The sequence below is a fragment of the Aulonocara sp. 'chitande type north' Nkhata Bay genome, linkage group LG1, assembly GCF_057382095.1.
Source record: "Aulonocara sp. 'chitande type north' Nkhata Bay isolate Kocher_YH1m ecotype deep benthic linkage group LG1, A_spYH_male_GT1.1, whole genome shotgun sequence".
Classification (NCBI taxonomy): domain Eukaryota; kingdom Metazoa; phylum Chordata; class Actinopteri; order Cichliformes; family Cichlidae; genus Aulonocara; species Aulonocara sp. 'chitande type north' Nkhata Bay.
The window spans coordinates 40,466,147-40,481,945 of NC_141344.1; the positions used below are offsets into that span (position 1 = coordinate 40,466,147).

Genomic DNA, 15,799 nt, shown 5'->3' on the forward strand with positions numbered 1-15,799 from the left:
TCTGTATTATTCATCTGTGTTTTTGTTGACTTTGCTTGTCACTGTAGCCTGTAGTGTTGGTAAAAGGGTTCTAGTATGAATATTATTAATAAATGGTTATTATTAATAATATTCAGGTATACTACTTAGTATAATGTATTTGGAAGTGCAGCTGTAATCTGCAACATTGTAACTGATTTCTGCATATTTCTCATGCTGTGAAGTTCTAAGTCGAACAGTTTATCAGCTAGCTTTCTCAGTAGGAAGGTGTTTCATAGCACCTATGAGCATGTGTAATCTGGCAGTTTTAAAGCTGTAAACTTCTGACATACTGTTATGAACACCTTCACTTGATATTCATGTCCTGTAATATATGGACATTTATGTGCCGAAGGCTTTGCAGTGTGTTGCTTTAGCACGGGCTTTAGTATTGACTATTAGACTCCAGTAATTCTTTGTGGCTGCTGTTTTGTCCTCTAACACTGCATCTTATTTGTGTGTCTTTTTGTGTGTGCGTGTGTGTGTGTGTATGATTGTGGCACAACACAGAAATCTTTCAATGTTTTCTCTCAGCGCGGGAGGTGGCTCGCAGTCGGGAGAGAGAGCGGGCCAGCAGCAGCACAGGACTGGGCTCCAGCTCCAGGAATGGAGGAGGAGGAGGTGGAGAGGAAGACACCATTCTGGCTCAAGAGGGCAGAAGGGGCAGTACGGGTCTTCCAGAAGGCCAAGACCTTTACACGGCAGCCTGTAACTCTGTGATCCACCGCTGTGCTCTGCTGATACTGGGAGTCAGCCCAGTACTGGGCGAGCTGACCAAGCAGAACCAGGAAGAAGCTCAGACCCAGTTAGCTACAGGGACACAGGAGTGCCTCAGCTTCATGACCAGGTCGGAGAGAAATAGGATGCTACTGTTGACATCCCTGAAAAATTGAATTCCTTTATCATTGGGCACAGTCACATTACTAAGAATTGTGCATTTCTCTTTTACTGGCCCCATATACACTTAAGGGAAAACCCAACTTATTTTAATTATTTCATATACTTTTATAATGTAACATTTCAGTTATATTTAATATAGCTCAGTTTATCATTAGGTTGATATTCTATAGTTACTTTAAATCTGCTTATTTAAAGGTAGTTTGATGAAAGTGCTTTGAAAAGTGTTTTTGAGTCGTCACTTGGGTGGAAAAACACTGAATTCCTGCACCAAGCTCTTGTTAACTTTTACAGTGAAGCATTGGAATGAGCACATTACATAGTTGTACTGGAACTGTACTGACCACAACTGTAAGGCTCCACATCAAGAGCTGTCTTCAGTTAGTCATGATCTGACTAGTCTTAAGTGCCCAATATCAGTGAGGTAAGGTGACTGCACAGGACTAAAAGATAACACACAGGCTACTTTTGTTGTCTACACGACTCCATAAGTCTTTGGACAGTAATTCATTTTGTTTGTTTGTTTGTTCAGCCTTTCTCACTTGTTGTGCCTCGTATTGAGTGTGCACCTGATCAGCTGAATTAATCATGGTGTAATATCATTCCTATCATTCTTGTTTGTTAAGCCTACTGAATTAAAGTAGAATAGTCTGCACACAAAAAAACTGTGTTAATGTAACGCTGTAGCTCACATTTCAAACCATAGTGGTTTGGATCCTGCGGTGTGCACCTCAGAACCTCTCGTAGTGAACATAATTCTGCTTTACCCTTTTAATGTCAAAGTATTCCAATGTTTTGTATTTCGAGCACCGTGTTGTACTTTGTCCTTTTTATAAAAAGGGAGACAACAGATGTGGCTGTATGCGCCACCATTCAGGTGAAAATCATGGTGTTTAATTGTTGTTGTTTAGCTGTCTTGTTCTCATTGATTTAACAGTGCTGTGATATGTTTGTGTACAGAAGTGAGAGCCTGAGCGCAGAGAGCCGTTTAGTGCAGAGCAGCCCAAGTTACAGACTGATGAAGTCCAGGAGCGAGTCTGACCTCTCCCAGCCAGAGTCAGATGAAGAAGGTTACACTTTGGTAAATCAAATGCCTGCACACACTCTTTGTTACATCTGCAGTACAGTTGACAAACAACTCAGAGAACTAGTTGCTCTCCTTTGACCCACCACACACTGACAAAATAATGTGATTTTAATCTCACAGAGAACAAGGTCACAGTAATGATGGTAGTAAACACATTAACCCTTTGCCAGTGTTAATAAGCAAATCATGTTCACTGTAATGTGTCACTTGCTTCTGACATGTGGTACACTATACACACACACACACACACACACACACACACACACACACACACACACACACACACACACAAACTCTCCTCGTGCCGTACGACGACTTTTCTCCGTGCCCCTGGTACACTGCACAGAAACACTTTGCCCCCCCCCCCCCCCCACACACACACACACACACACACACACACACACACACACACACACAGATTGATTCACAGACTGTGGCTGCAGTACTGGCATCTGTTAGTCCAATAATCACGCAGTTGACATTAGAATTCCACCTTTAATGTTTGCCTTCCTTCACACAACAACTGCAAAGCCCACACACATAACTTGTCCTTGAGTCTGTTTGTCCTCCACCTCAGCCGCCTGAATCTCCAGTTTACAATCACAGGTTAACATAATGTGCAAATCTGTGAACTGTTCTGTTTTTTCTTTCAGAATGGAAGAAGAAATGTTGACCTAGACTTGGCATTCTCCCACAAAAAGAGAGGTAACGACCGACCGCTAATTTGCTCCGCTAATGTTTGGAGAGAGGACAATGGTTGTTATCGTTCATATGTTACTCTTGTCTCTCTGTCTTCTGATTCCTGTACGGATAGTTTATTTGCTTCTTTTGGGGCAGTTGAGCCCCAAACACAAGAGGAACTTCAAGCAAGTAAACGATGGCATGTTTCTTCCTCTTGTTAACTCATAACTCCATGACTGTAATGCCATACCCACACCCTGCCCTCTTTGAGCCTCAACTTTTCATTTTGTAAAGAAAAAAAGAAAGATAAAGAAATCAGGATCACATAAACGTCTCCATTCAGGCCATTCTTCTGCTTGCACTGTTACTTTGCACTATGATGGCTCATTCCTCGTGAAGAGTGTAATCTGTTACTTTGAAGAATTTTCATGGAACTTTCTGGGTTCCACTTTTGACGAAGTCATCAGTGCTGATACTTTGACTGAGTTGTTGTGTGGACGCGCTAGCCTGTTTCCCATTCCACTTCTCAGCCGCAGAATTCTTCCTCAGTGTGTGTTGGATACTTGGTGCATCCATCACAGGCAAACTCATAATGGAGGCTTGCGCCTGCATGTAGACTCGGCATTTGGCCATTTGATGAACTCCGGTCGAGTAATAATGCGCTCCTTTTAAGTGCTTCAAAGCTACTCGGCACATCCCTCAATAGATCCCCTGTGTGCACAAATACAACAAACGGGATCTTCTTCTCCTTCTCAGGCCTCCTTCACAGCTCACCAGACTCCCTGGCTGAGTCCTGGTTTCGGGCCAAGCTGAGCCGTCAGCAGAGTTACAGTTCAACGTATGAAGAGTCAGACCTGGACTTGAGCCGATCGCTGGGCATCCACGCTCTCATCGACAACATGGTCAGCTTCATCAGTGGTGACGTGGGCTTGGCTCCAGCTTTTAAGGAGCCAGAAGAAAGTATGTCCACCAGCCCACAGGCCATTATCCTGGCTATGGAACAGCAGCAGAGCAGAGCAGAGGTGAGCGATTCCTCAGCGAGAAGTCGAACCAAATGATGGTTAATCAAAGTCAGCATAGTTGATTTTGTTCTTTTCTTCTATGAAACGTTTTTAATTCATTTGTGGAGGATTTTTATTTTTTGTATGGTTATACCTTTTCAGAACAGAGATGACAGTATTTTATACGTTTTCTTTGTCTTCTCAACAAATCAGTTGAAGACCGAAATCTGTAATGCCTGTCTCTCATTTCACTCAGTCTAAAACTGACTGATTCCTACTGACGATATAAAGACTTCGTCAAAAGTTTGGGTTTTTATTTTCTAAAGAAGAACACGTTATCAAATTTAAAAACAATTCAAATTAGTCAGATGATATTTTAAAAATGTCTCTACAGTTTTGCTTAGAGGCCTATCATCAACAGCTGTCAGTCCTCTGGATCAGTTTCCTGGTATGGCTGCTAATCCAAATCAATACATTTAAAAGGCTAATAAATTAGTAGAAAAACCTTTTGCAGTTGTGTTGCACAGCTGGAAACCATGGCACAGCATTATTTAGGTTAGTTTAGTGTCCGAAGCATCAGTCATTTTATTGTTCTCCAGTCATCAGTTGTTCTTCTGAGAAAGGAAGGCTATTGTGAGTAATTGTGCAGAAACTTAAAATCTCTTATCCATATCCCTTTAGGGAGCAGCAAACACTGAGTCTAAAATAGGCAGAAAAAGGAGTGGGAGGCCCGATGCACAACTGTGCAAGAAGACAAACATCTGAGAATGTGTCGTTTAAAACGGAGACACCTCACGGGTTGTAAACTGGCAGCTGCATTAAATAGTACCTGTCAAACACCAGTGTCAGCATCACAGTGGAGGGGTGACTTCATGGTCTGAGACGGGCCGACAAAAAGAAAAGACTGAGCTGGGCAGAACAGAGCACACACACTGGATACAGGAAAACATTATGGAAGCCCGTTTCCGCCACTAAAAAAAAAGGATCCATAACTCAAAATTTTGAGTTAATAACTTGAAATTTCGAGTTAGTGCTGCCAATCAGTAATCTACGTGAATGACGTCATTTCCTTGTTACCCAGAAGCTGAAGCCTCAGCTACAAATGCTACAGCTAAGCTACCGGTATTACATCCAGTCGTGAATCCACAGATTGCTGAGTGTTTTCAGCCTGGCTTCACAAATGATGAAATCCCCGTGTTATTAGCTGAATCACATGGTGTTACTATCAGCAAACGTACTCGCGAAAGCGCCAATTTGTTGGGATCCGTTTTTGAGTGCGCGTTCCTCTGCGCCATAAGCTTCCGGGTAACAAGAAAGCGACCTCATTCACGTATATTTTTGATTGGCAGAGCTAACTCGAAATTTCGAGTTATGGATACTAGCTGTTTTGTTTTTATTTAGTGGCGGAAACGGGCTTCCAGTGAAAACATTTTACCCAGTAAACAGTCAAACTGCAGCTTGAAGGAAGACTCCATCCATGTACCTTGAAAAATTGACATCTACAATACCATGATTTTTGCACTTAAGAAATATTAAAACTATAGTTCTGCACCACACGTCTCAGGAGTTGGTCTTCAGACATTGTTTGGACAAATCTGTGTTTCTCACAAATTTGGAATCTATTTGTAGCGAAAGGGGGAATTTGTGCAAGTCATATAGAGCATGTGCAGTAGTGGTTTGGTGCCTTCCAGGTTTGAAGAGTGGTTTGCATGTTTTTAGTAGATAAAACATGGTTTTGAAAGGACTTATTGGGCTTATAGAATTCTATGAGGAAACAGCCCTCGGCCATGACCTCAGTAAACACTATGCTATGAACAAGCACGTTGTTTAACATTTGTGCTCAATGGATCCATTCTGGATTCAGTCTGTTGCCTAACATGCTAGAGCAGTGTTTCCCAACCATTTGGAGCCACGGCACATATTTCACATTAAAAAAATCACACGGCACACCATTAAACAACAATGTCACAAAAAGCATATTGATCATTTTCCCCTGAGCACCATGCGTAGCGAAACTGGCTCGGTTTGTCCCCAGTAGACCTTTTGTGCTTTCTTCTGACCACTGCTCATCCTAAGGCCTTCATCTGGGTCAGCATTTTCTCCAGGAACCAGATCAGGCTGACTACTTTTTCTCTTCAGATATTTATCTATTGCTATTACGTGACTATTATGTAATTTCTTCTTCGTCTTCTCCTGTTTTACTGGCATTTGGCAACCCATTTAATTAGAGCAGGTAGTTGTACTCTCCTCTAGTGGAAGACAATGTAATTGTTCTGGCCGTTACTCACACCGATCGCTTCGAGTAATAATCAGGTGGAACGCAGCACAGTGGTTGGGAAACGCTGCTCTAGAGTAGCCGGGAATTGATCCACCGACCTCCCAGTTGCTCTACCTCCTGGCTTGCCGTACCCACTCAAACACAGCTTCCTTGTAAAGACTTATTTAGGCTATACTTATTGGCTAAAAACATCTACAGCTCCAGGCCTAGTAACAGGGCTTCACAAACCAGTGTTACTGATGCTAATTACGTCTATCTTATCAGTCAGTATTCAGAATATTCATTTGAGTGTTGGATGTGTTCTGTGTCCAGCTGCGTTTGGAAGCACTCCACCAGATCGTGGTGTTGATCTCAGGCATGGAAGAGAAGGGCAGCCAACTGAACAATGCAGATCGATCCAGCGCAGTCTTCCAGTCCTCTTCACTGCTCACCTCTGTCAGGTTGCAGTTCCTGGCTGGCTGTTTTGGCCTTGGCACTGTGGGAACTGGAGTGCTGAAGAGAGAGAACGTGCAGCTGCATCATTACCAGGTATGGCTCTCATCACAGGATGAAGAATACCTCGAATTGCGAGTGTCTGGACAATTTGTGAGATGATAGGCATTATCTGTTATCTCATAGATTTGCATCTTAATGTCTTTACAGGATATTTGGCGTGTTAAAAAATTCAAGTATGTAATAGGTGTCACAGTAGTAACGTAGCGGGCCAGCCAATGAAATGATTCAACTTTGCTGTCCTTTCTTGATGGCAACATAGATCCAGGTTTGCAAAAGTAATTATTGTTAATAACGATCATCATCAAAATACATCACTGGTTCATTTGGGTGTTGGAACCACCAGGAAGTCCCGCTCGCTCTGCTAATGCTCAGAATGTGGTTCTGATCTGCAGGGTTATCTGTTCGGGGTTTGAGTTTGTCCCTTTGTTTGCTCTGCGTTCCTCCAGGCACTGTGTGGATTTCTGGTGTTTTAAAAACACAATGTATCAGCTGACATCATTGACAAACTGATTTCACTAAAATTTGTTATATGAAGCTATTTATGAGTTCTTACTAAAACAAACGTGACAATGACGTTTTTTAATCTTGTTTTCTCTTCATAACAAGTTGCCTCTGTCGTGTGTCTTATTTACGTTTTTACATTTTCATTTACTGGCCAGTATAAATGCAGATACCAATGTATTGACAAAAACCTAATATTGACCAGTATGTCAGTCAATATTATACTAATATATTAATTATTAAAATATTATTAATTAAGCCCAAATTGAAGAATTGACTCTTCTGGAGTTGATATTAATTACCTCCACAGCAATGCAACTCCAAAAGTGACCAGACAAAATCTAGCATTCAGTTGTGGCACATAAACACATAAACTGAAGGACGTGGAGAAATAGCAGCCTGAGCCTTTCTATAGCACCATATCTAAGGACTGATTTAGGGTGACCTGATCCAGCCATGCCTACAAGTTTGATCAAAAATAGAGAGGGTGTCTGTCTCAAGAGACCAGCCACATACTTTTCATTTAAAGATCACTAATACTTTTAAACTATATATTTTTAAGATCACTTTTAAACTATATATGACCATTTAATATTTGTACATGGATACTTCATCATCTGCTGAGCTGAGGTCAGGGCTCTAACACACGAAACTCCATAAACTCACTTATTTATTCACAACATTGTTGCAGTTGCTCTTTGTCTGCTGATTAGACATGCAACCATCTTGCCTCTGGACAGCTGACAATTAGCATGCCTCTACGCTAACAGTATGCCAGCTAACGTTAGGCTCAAGGCCTAAAAGTCACATTTTGTTTCTGATGAAGAGTCTGATTGTATTCTCACATTGTATGAGGATTTATTTACCGAGCGTTTGAGTCCAACAATGCTAAATCACCTTCAAATTCAGTTTCAATACCATCAGTTAACAGCAGCTAACAGTGGTAAAAACAGCAGCGGTTACCAGCAGAAAAGTTTAGGATATCCTAAACTCACTTTAGTAATGCTGTCATTGGATAGAAGTGAATTCATTGACTCGTCCACTCATATAAGACACATATTGACGGGTGAGTGGTAGTGGTGAGATTTCCTTCTGTTCTTATTTTTTTTATATAAAATATTTCAGGGATTAAGTTCTGTACACTGGCACATAAACTCAGAGTGGGCTGCCTGCAGTACAAAAGGAGTTTACCGGTTCATTGTGATGCGCTGTATCCTCAATATAGGATCTCTGTATTTGTTTGACAGGAAGAGGTGCATCAGTATTTTCACCTTCAGTGTATGTGTAAAGGACTGACTGATTTGTTGTTTTGAACTCTGTCTTTGTGTGGCTGTGCGTTTGTTTTTGACAGGATGGTGTAAAAGCAGCAAAGAGGAGCCTCCAAATGGAAATCCAGACGGCTGTCCATAAGATTTACCAGCAACTGTCTGTCACACTGGAAAGAGCACTTCAGGCAAACAAGCACCACATAGGTAATCCAGAGTGCTGCTGTATAGAACTGAGGAGTGTTCACAGCTGTACTGCTTACATTTATGAAAGCTTATTAGAACTTTCAGGCGATAGCGTCACCTGCAGGTAGATGTGAAGTTATGTCTCCAATCGTGTTTTGAAAAGAGAACTTAACGGCCTTACTCTAAACCTCTAAAACACAAGGCCCAGCCTGTGACCCCTTTCTTTGATCTTTTCATTTGTCACCGTAGAAGCTCAGCAGCGCCTCCTGCTGGTGACTGTGTTTGCATTGAGCGTTCGCTACCAGCCAGTGGATGTGTCTCTGGCCATCTCCAGTGGGCTGCTCAATGTGCTGTCCCAGCTCTGCGGGACGGAGACCATGCTGGGGCAGCCCCTCCAGCTCCTGCAAAAACCTGGCGTGTCTCAGCTCAGCACTGCCCTGAAGGTGGCCTCCACACGGCTGCTGCAAATACTCGCCATCAGCACGGGGTAAGCGCTCAACAAGGTGCAGTAGAGGAATTGGTAAATCAGAAGCAGTGCAACACCAGTGTCTTTCCTTGTGTTTGCAGAACATATGCAGACAAATTGAGTCCCAAGGTTGTCCAGTCACTGCTGGACCTGCTTTGCAGTCAGCTGAAAAACCTGTTATCTCAGGCAGGAGTTAGTCTCCTTCATGCTGGAAAAGAGCAGGAAGATGGCAAACATGAGGACAGCGCCGACTCTGAAAGGAAAGACTTCAGAGGTGAAACTCGCGTTTGTTGTCATTACATCTCTGTGTTTGTTTAAAGCTTGTTTATTTTCTTTAAATCTTGAGATGTATAAGTCATTGACTTAGCAACACTCACATGAGTGATGCACTTTTGCATGAGGTTTAGAAGATGTGGTGTGAACAGTATTTGCTTCAAAGAAAGTCCGTTTTTGTGTTTGTATAAGTGCAACCTGTTATTATACTTATTGCAATTTTGTTGATTTTCAGCGTTGCTGCGCAAACAGCATACAGCCGAACTGCACCTCGGTGACTTCTTGGTCTTCCTAAGGAGGGTGGTGTCCTCCAAGGCCATCCAGTCCAAGATGGCATCCCCCAAATGGACTGAGGTGCTGCTGAACATTGCAGCGCAGAAGTGCTGCTCAGGTACGAGAAGCTACTATCGTGTATGGTGCTTTCTCAAATATAAACATAAGTGAAAATGACGTTTCCTCTGGTTATTAAATGTAGGTGTTCCTCTGGTGGGAAACTTGAGAACTCGGCTCCTGGCTCTTCATGTTTTGGAGGCTGTCCTGCCTGCCTGCGAGGCTAGCATGGAAGATGACCAAATGACACAGGTGCTAATAGTTTCTCTGTGCAAGTCCTCAGTTTGCCCTACATGACTGTCGTCAGTCCGCCAGCTTTAATATTTTCTTGTCCTCTAGGTCATTGAACGGCTCTTCTCCCTGCTGTCTGACTGCATGTGGGAAGGTCCCATTGCTCAAACCAAACACTCGATCCAGATTAAAGAAAAAGTTCAGGAGCTTAAACTACAGGTGTGCAGGATCACCTAGCTGTGGATGTATCTTTATCTTTATTTGTTTATGTAGCTGACAGCTGCTTGAATTCACAGGGAGATACAGAGGAGGAAGATGAGAACCTTCCCATTCAGGAAATTTCCTTTGACCCAGAAAAGGCTCAGTGTTGTGTAGTGGAAAACAGTCAGGGGCTGACACACGGCAGCGGGGGTAAAGGCTACGGCCTGGCCTCGACTGGCATCTCCTCTGGATGCTACCAGTGGAAGGTACAGTATTTTTCTCATTGGCTCATTATTACTTGGAGGCAGTGTTGGGAAGGTTACTTTTAAAATGTATTCCACTACAGATTACAGATTACATGCCCCAAAATGTATTTTGTAACGTATTCCATTACGTTACTCAATGAGAGTAATGTATTCTGAATACTTTGGATTACTTAATATATTATCATGCTTTTTACAACTACATGAATGCACTACTGCTGTGTGATTTATTACTATTACTGAAGGCTACTCTCCACACCAACACCAACTAGATGTTTAAACCTTCATATAAATGAGTAACAGTAGGTGGACATTAGGTAAGGCTGCACTTTTTGCAGCGATCTCATATAGAAAACTATTCCTCGCGTATATAAAACAGGTCCGCGGCTCCGAACCGTAGTAAAGGGACCTCTGGCTGATACGTCGGGTTCGTGTCGGGCTCTTAGCTGAAAACTAGCTTTACTTTGTTGTCTGGGTCAACTTTGCTAGTGGGAGACAGAGAGAGGCGTTGAAAGGCTGCTGCAACAGAACTTATTGTTTCGGAGGAAAACAGGAACACAGTGTGCAGTCGAGTCTTAACAGCTTACTTACAGCTGGGCTCGTCAGGCTGCAGTGGTTATTATTATATTTACATGCTTCCAGCTCCCGTTTCTGCTCGGTGACAGCTCCTACTTTTCCTTTTTCTCCCTCCTCGCTCACAGACACATCACAGGTATGGCCGTCCATTCTCCCTGCAGCACGGACTACACTGCCCATCAGGCTGCATGCTTTAGGGCGATGCCTGTAACACTCTCTTATTGCCTTCATATTTAATCATTTATTGAACAATAATTTTTAAAAACATTTCTTCACGTCATTATGCGGCCGCAAGTAGAGGTGACATGGGCAGTGAGATCGAGACACAGGAATTAGATCCTCTTATTGCGTGTTTGTTTGGGTTTCCACCGGCGTGGAATCACCAAAAACAGAGAGGCCATAGCCTAACATATGAAACAGGAAGAGACCGCCGTGTAATCCACTTATTTCAACAAAGTAACTGTTTGTGTAAACTGTGTGTCACAGAAATAAAAGGCTGCAGGGAAGCTAGCGTGTGAAGAACTGGTCGAGCTGTTCGTCTTGCTTCGTTAACGGGAATAAGTCTCTGAACCAGCGGGTCTGCTGAGGCGCAGACCCAACACTCCCCAACACTGGTTGGAGAACACTCAAAAAAGAAGATTAATATTGTTTTTAGTCAATTTTTCTGCTCGATTTCCTTATATAATAATAAAGCATAGGTTTGTTTTTAAATATCAGTAACACAGAGGTGGGAGAGGTGGCCTTTGTTTTTATTTTGCTCCCTACATGTTTCAGAGTTTGTTTGTTGTCACCCGTAGTTCTACATTGTGAAGGAGAATCGAGGCAACGAGGGGACATGCGTGGGTGTGTCACGATGGCCCGTGCACGACTTCAACCATCGCACCACATCGGATATGTGGCTGTACCGAGCGTATAGCGGAAACCTCTATCATAACGGGGAGCAAACGCTGACGCTTAGCAGCTTTACTCAGGGAGATTTCATCACCTGCGTTCTGGATATGGAAGCAAGAACGGTCTCCTTTGGCAAGAACGGAGAGGTGAGGGGTGAAAAAGGAGAGCAGTCAGTTATTCGTGCAAGTGAAAAGACTTTAGTTAGACTCCTGTTAGAAATCAATAGTTCTTTCTCTAACTATCAACGTTTGATTCCAAAGGAGCCCAAGTTGGCCTTTGAGGACGTGGATGCCACGGAGCTCTATCCCTGTGTGATGTTCTACAGCAGTAATCCAGGAGAGAAGGTAGGTGGCTGGACTGAGTCCGTCCTTTTGAACATTCACTCTTTGAGGCTGAGTGTTGAATTAATTAATGGAAATATTCATTTAAGATATCTGTGAAGTCATTTCACATGTTGTAATGTGTGTTTTCATCTTCACTATAAAAAGTAATTAAACAGTAAATAAACAGTTTTAAAGTCGTTAGATCTTTTTATCGTGCAGTGCAAAACTAATGTGACACATGACGCTGTTTCATGTGCCTGCATGTAGGCTAATATTGTCCACCAATCACAAGTAATTAGCACATGTCATCGACATGAAATGAAATCTTTTATTGATGAGGTCTGTCAGCTTTGGATCTTTGTGAGAGACCCAAAAAGAGAATTGTTGATTTGCGAATAGTCAAATTTACATTATGGATTTTTGACTACTCAGACACTTGTTTGTATCTACATTCATCTAACAACCGTTGATTAAACACTTAAAACACCTGAAATCACCTCAAAGAATCTGTTTCTGAGTATATGTTAGTTACTGTATATGTTTTGTCTTTATCTTCGGTCTCTAGGTTAAGATATGTGACATGCAAATGAGGGGAACACCGCGAGACCTCTTACCTGGGGATCCTGTCTGCAGCCCTGTGGCCACAGTGCTGGCTGAAGCCACCATACAGCTGATCCGCATCCTACATCGCACTGACCACTGGACCCCTCGCATAAACAAGACTATGATTGAACGACTTCACAAAATCAAACTGTGCTTTAGAGAGTCAGCTGGCGCTTCTGGCGGCGGCCTAGGACAGAGGCTGAAAAAGAGCCGCTCGGTGCAGAGCCGCGAGGAGCACGACACTCAGAGAGAAAGCCAGGAGACGCCCACACGGACAGATGAGGAGAAAGGTCGCCACGGACGGCAGCACGGCTTGGGGGAACTGTCGGAGCACCACTTGAGAACCCTCTGCACAGAGGTGTGGCCTGTCCTGGCAGTGATCGGGGGGGCGGACGCAGGACTTCGGGTCGGAGGCAGATGTGTGCACAAACAGACCGGGAGGCATGCTACTCTGCTGGGTGTGACGAAGGAAGGCAGTACCTCAGCTAAGGTGCAGTGGGATGAAGCCGAGGTCACTATCAGGTATCGAATGAAAAGTTTTCTGCTGTTTACTGGCTTATTCTTATTAAATGTAAAGCATATATGTTTAGGACATACTAAAGACGTAAGACAAAGTGCTGAGTGACTTCTACCCCCTAGGACCTGGCATCCACATATGTGGACATCACATTTTGGGTTGTCTAGACCACAATACTAAATATTGCTCTACAAGGGCCTGATATCCACTTACGAGGACGTTACACTGCCACCGTTCTATCGAAATGCAAAACGAATGCCCTCATATGTGGATATCAGGCGCTTAGAGAGCAAGATTTTACATTCATCAGGTCCCAAACAGCCCAAATAGCAGAAGAAGTTAAGAATGTATGCCATGAAAGAGTTCGGGTCTTAGGAGGTTAAGGCTTAGACTGCAACCGTTGTTCTGTTTCTCTGGAATAATGACTTCAGGGGTTAAAAAAGAGTAACATCACTTTGCACGGCATGTGAAACGAGCTGTCCTCTAGACACGTGTTCGTGTTGCTGAAGAACACGTGTCTACTGGAACGTGTCGACATCACAGATGGAGCTGGATGTGATTTCTGGATGTGTCTTCATGTTTTCTGCCGTGTCCTCCTTTGAAATCATCATGTCACCCTCTGTTTTCCTTTGCTCCGTTTTACTCTTTCACATCTTGACTTCGGCTTTTGACTCATCGTCCATACATTCTTCTGGGATGGTCACGTGTGATACCCACATAATGCACCTTTTTATTTGTCTCGCATGCTGTGCCTTTTCTCTCCTACCCTTTCCCTCACTTTGTGTTTCCTTCCCTTGTCTCTTTTCACTCTCCACTCCCTTCTATTAAAGCTTCCCAACTTTCTGGTCACCTAGTGACACTCCATTGTACAACCTGGACCCGTGCGAGCCTTTGCCCTTTGATGTGGCCCGTTTCCGTGGCCTCACTGCCTCCTTGTTGTTGGACCTCACCTACCTTACCAGCATTCACGAGGATACTACAACAAAGCTCAGCGCCCGACGCCACGAGAAGAAGCACCGCAACACACCCTCTACTGGGCACGAGCCGACCGGCGGCGAGGAGAAAACCGACGGCGAAGGGCACAACCGTAACGACTCAAAAGATAACGTTGGAGCCCCTTCGGCTGCCACAACCTCTGACCTACGAGTGTCCCACAGCCTCGATGAGGTGAAAGCACACGTGGCGCCCAACTCAAAGTCAGAGAGTGAGATCTCCTCTGTGGCTGGGGGCGGGGTAGGTGCGAATGAAACCCTTTTCACTGCTCCTGCTCCTGCTGATGGGAACAGGAAGAAAGGCCATGATCATGGCTGCCGCAGTCACGAGCCCTCTCCTTCCTCCATCACCACTCAGTCAGAGATCCATGCTGTGCAGCTGTCCTACCTCTACCTGGGAGCTATGAAGACCCTCAGCGCGCTGCTGAGCTGCAGCAAGTATGCTGAGCTGCTCCTCATACCAAAGGTAAAGAAGCCTGCCGAGTACGTTTACTTAAGCTGTAGCAGTCCATGCACTTGGCGTGCTGTGCAGTTCATAGGAATTCTTACAGGAAATCTTTGACTTCTACAGAAATGTGAACGTTTCTGGTTGTTTGCACCATGTGTAAAGTATGTTAAGTACATATGTAAATACATTGTCTGAAGTTGGTGAAATCAAAAACAGATCTCAGTTAAATATTACGAGATTTCTAACCACCAGTTCTGTCCTGACCTCCAGGTGTTACCAGAAGCAACCCCCAGTGGGCACAACGCTGATCTGAACACCTGCACCAGTGGAAACCCAGCTGCCACCTCACCAGTATACCAGGACGAGGTGGAGATGCGGGCAGCTCTGCAGTTCCTCATGCGTCACATGGTGAAGCGGGCAGTAATGCGCTCCCCCATCAAGCGAGCCCTGGGACTGGCAGACCTGGAGAGGGCGCAGGCTATGATCTACAAGCTGGTTGTAAATGGGTTGTTGGAGGAGCCTAGTGGTGGGAAAGCAAAGGCTGGTGAGAACATGCAGATAGTTTCAGTTCAGAGTCCAGTTTATAATCAAGCCACATAGAATAAAGCTACAAATGATCATTTTTTTATCTCTTTCACAGGTGTGAGAAGTGAACCTGAAGGTGAGGGGGAAGTTACAGAGGGGGAACAGTTGGCACAAACCCCCGTCACCACCAGTCCGTCAGCTTCCAGCACCACCTCCTTTATGAGCTCCTCACTGGAGGACACTACCACGGCTACCACACCTGTCACTGATACAGAGACCGTCCCTGCCTCGGAGTCTCCAGGAGTCATGCCTCTCAGCCTCCTGAGGTCAGATGGCACATATTGTTATTTAGCTAGTGCTAACGAGTAGCCTTGTTTCCGTGTGGGATTAAAGCCAGATGATTATTTGAATCCACCTGCAGGCAAATGTTCTCCAGTTACCCCACCACCACTCTTGTTCCGACACGTCGAGCCCAGACTCCTCCAGTGTCATCCCTACCGACCTCTCCGTCAGACGAGGTTGGCCGCAGACAGAGCCTCACCTCTCCGGACTCCCAGCCCTCCAGACCACAGAACAGAACAGGTACCTGTAAGTATGCCAAACTGCAAGGAGTATTCTTTGGTTGGCCTGTGGAAAGCTTGGACCTTATCCATTATGGAAAAGTTGAAAAAATAGAAAACACAAACAGATATTTTAATATAATTCCGTTTTACTTTTTTCATCTTTTGATACTGTATTCAGCCGCCTGACC

The 15,799-nt window shown here is 44.1% G+C and overlaps 1 protein-coding gene across 8 annotated transcripts in view; it reads left to right on the plus strand.

The window, feature by feature from the left end:
• herc1 (HECT and RLD domain containing E3 ubiquitin protein ligase family member 1) overlaps positions 1-15,799 on the plus strand; it is a 94,505-nt gene that overhangs the window by 43,663 nt on the left and 35,043 nt on the right. For 4 of the 8 annotated variants that reach the window (XM_086296126.1, XM_086296174.1, XM_086296154.1 and 1 more), the window contains exons 23-41: positions 529-865; positions 1,876-1,996; positions 2,656-2,707; positions 3,440-3,705; positions 6,275-6,490; positions 8,310-8,430; positions 8,659-8,896; positions 8,977-9,149; positions 9,384-9,539; positions 9,624-9,730; positions 9,818-9,928; positions 10,006-10,176; positions 11,547-11,786; positions 11,901-11,984; positions 12,529-13,088; positions 13,914-14,541; positions 14,794-15,067; positions 15,164-15,374; positions 15,470-15,636. In XM_086296126.1, coding sequence (XP_086152252.1) covers positions 529-865; positions 1,876-1,996; positions 2,656-2,707; positions 3,440-3,705; positions 6,275-6,490; positions 8,310-8,430; positions 8,659-8,896; positions 8,977-9,149; positions 9,384-9,539; positions 9,624-9,730; positions 9,818-9,928; positions 10,006-10,176; positions 11,547-11,786; positions 11,901-11,984; positions 12,529-13,088; positions 13,914-14,541; positions 14,794-15,067; positions 15,164-15,374; positions 15,470-15,636 — 4,233 coding nt within the window. The remainder of the gene's footprint in view (positions 1-528; positions 866-1,875; positions 1,997-2,655; positions 2,708-3,439; positions 3,706-6,274; positions 6,491-8,309; positions 8,431-8,658; positions 8,897-8,976; positions 9,150-9,383; positions 9,540-9,623; positions 9,731-9,817; positions 9,929-10,005; positions 10,177-11,546; positions 11,787-11,900; positions 11,985-12,528; positions 13,089-13,913; positions 14,542-14,793; positions 15,068-15,163; positions 15,375-15,469; positions 15,637-15,799) is intronic. The other 4 variants (XM_086296134.1, XM_086296183.1, XM_086296166.1 and 1 more) reach the window with 3 other exon arrangements.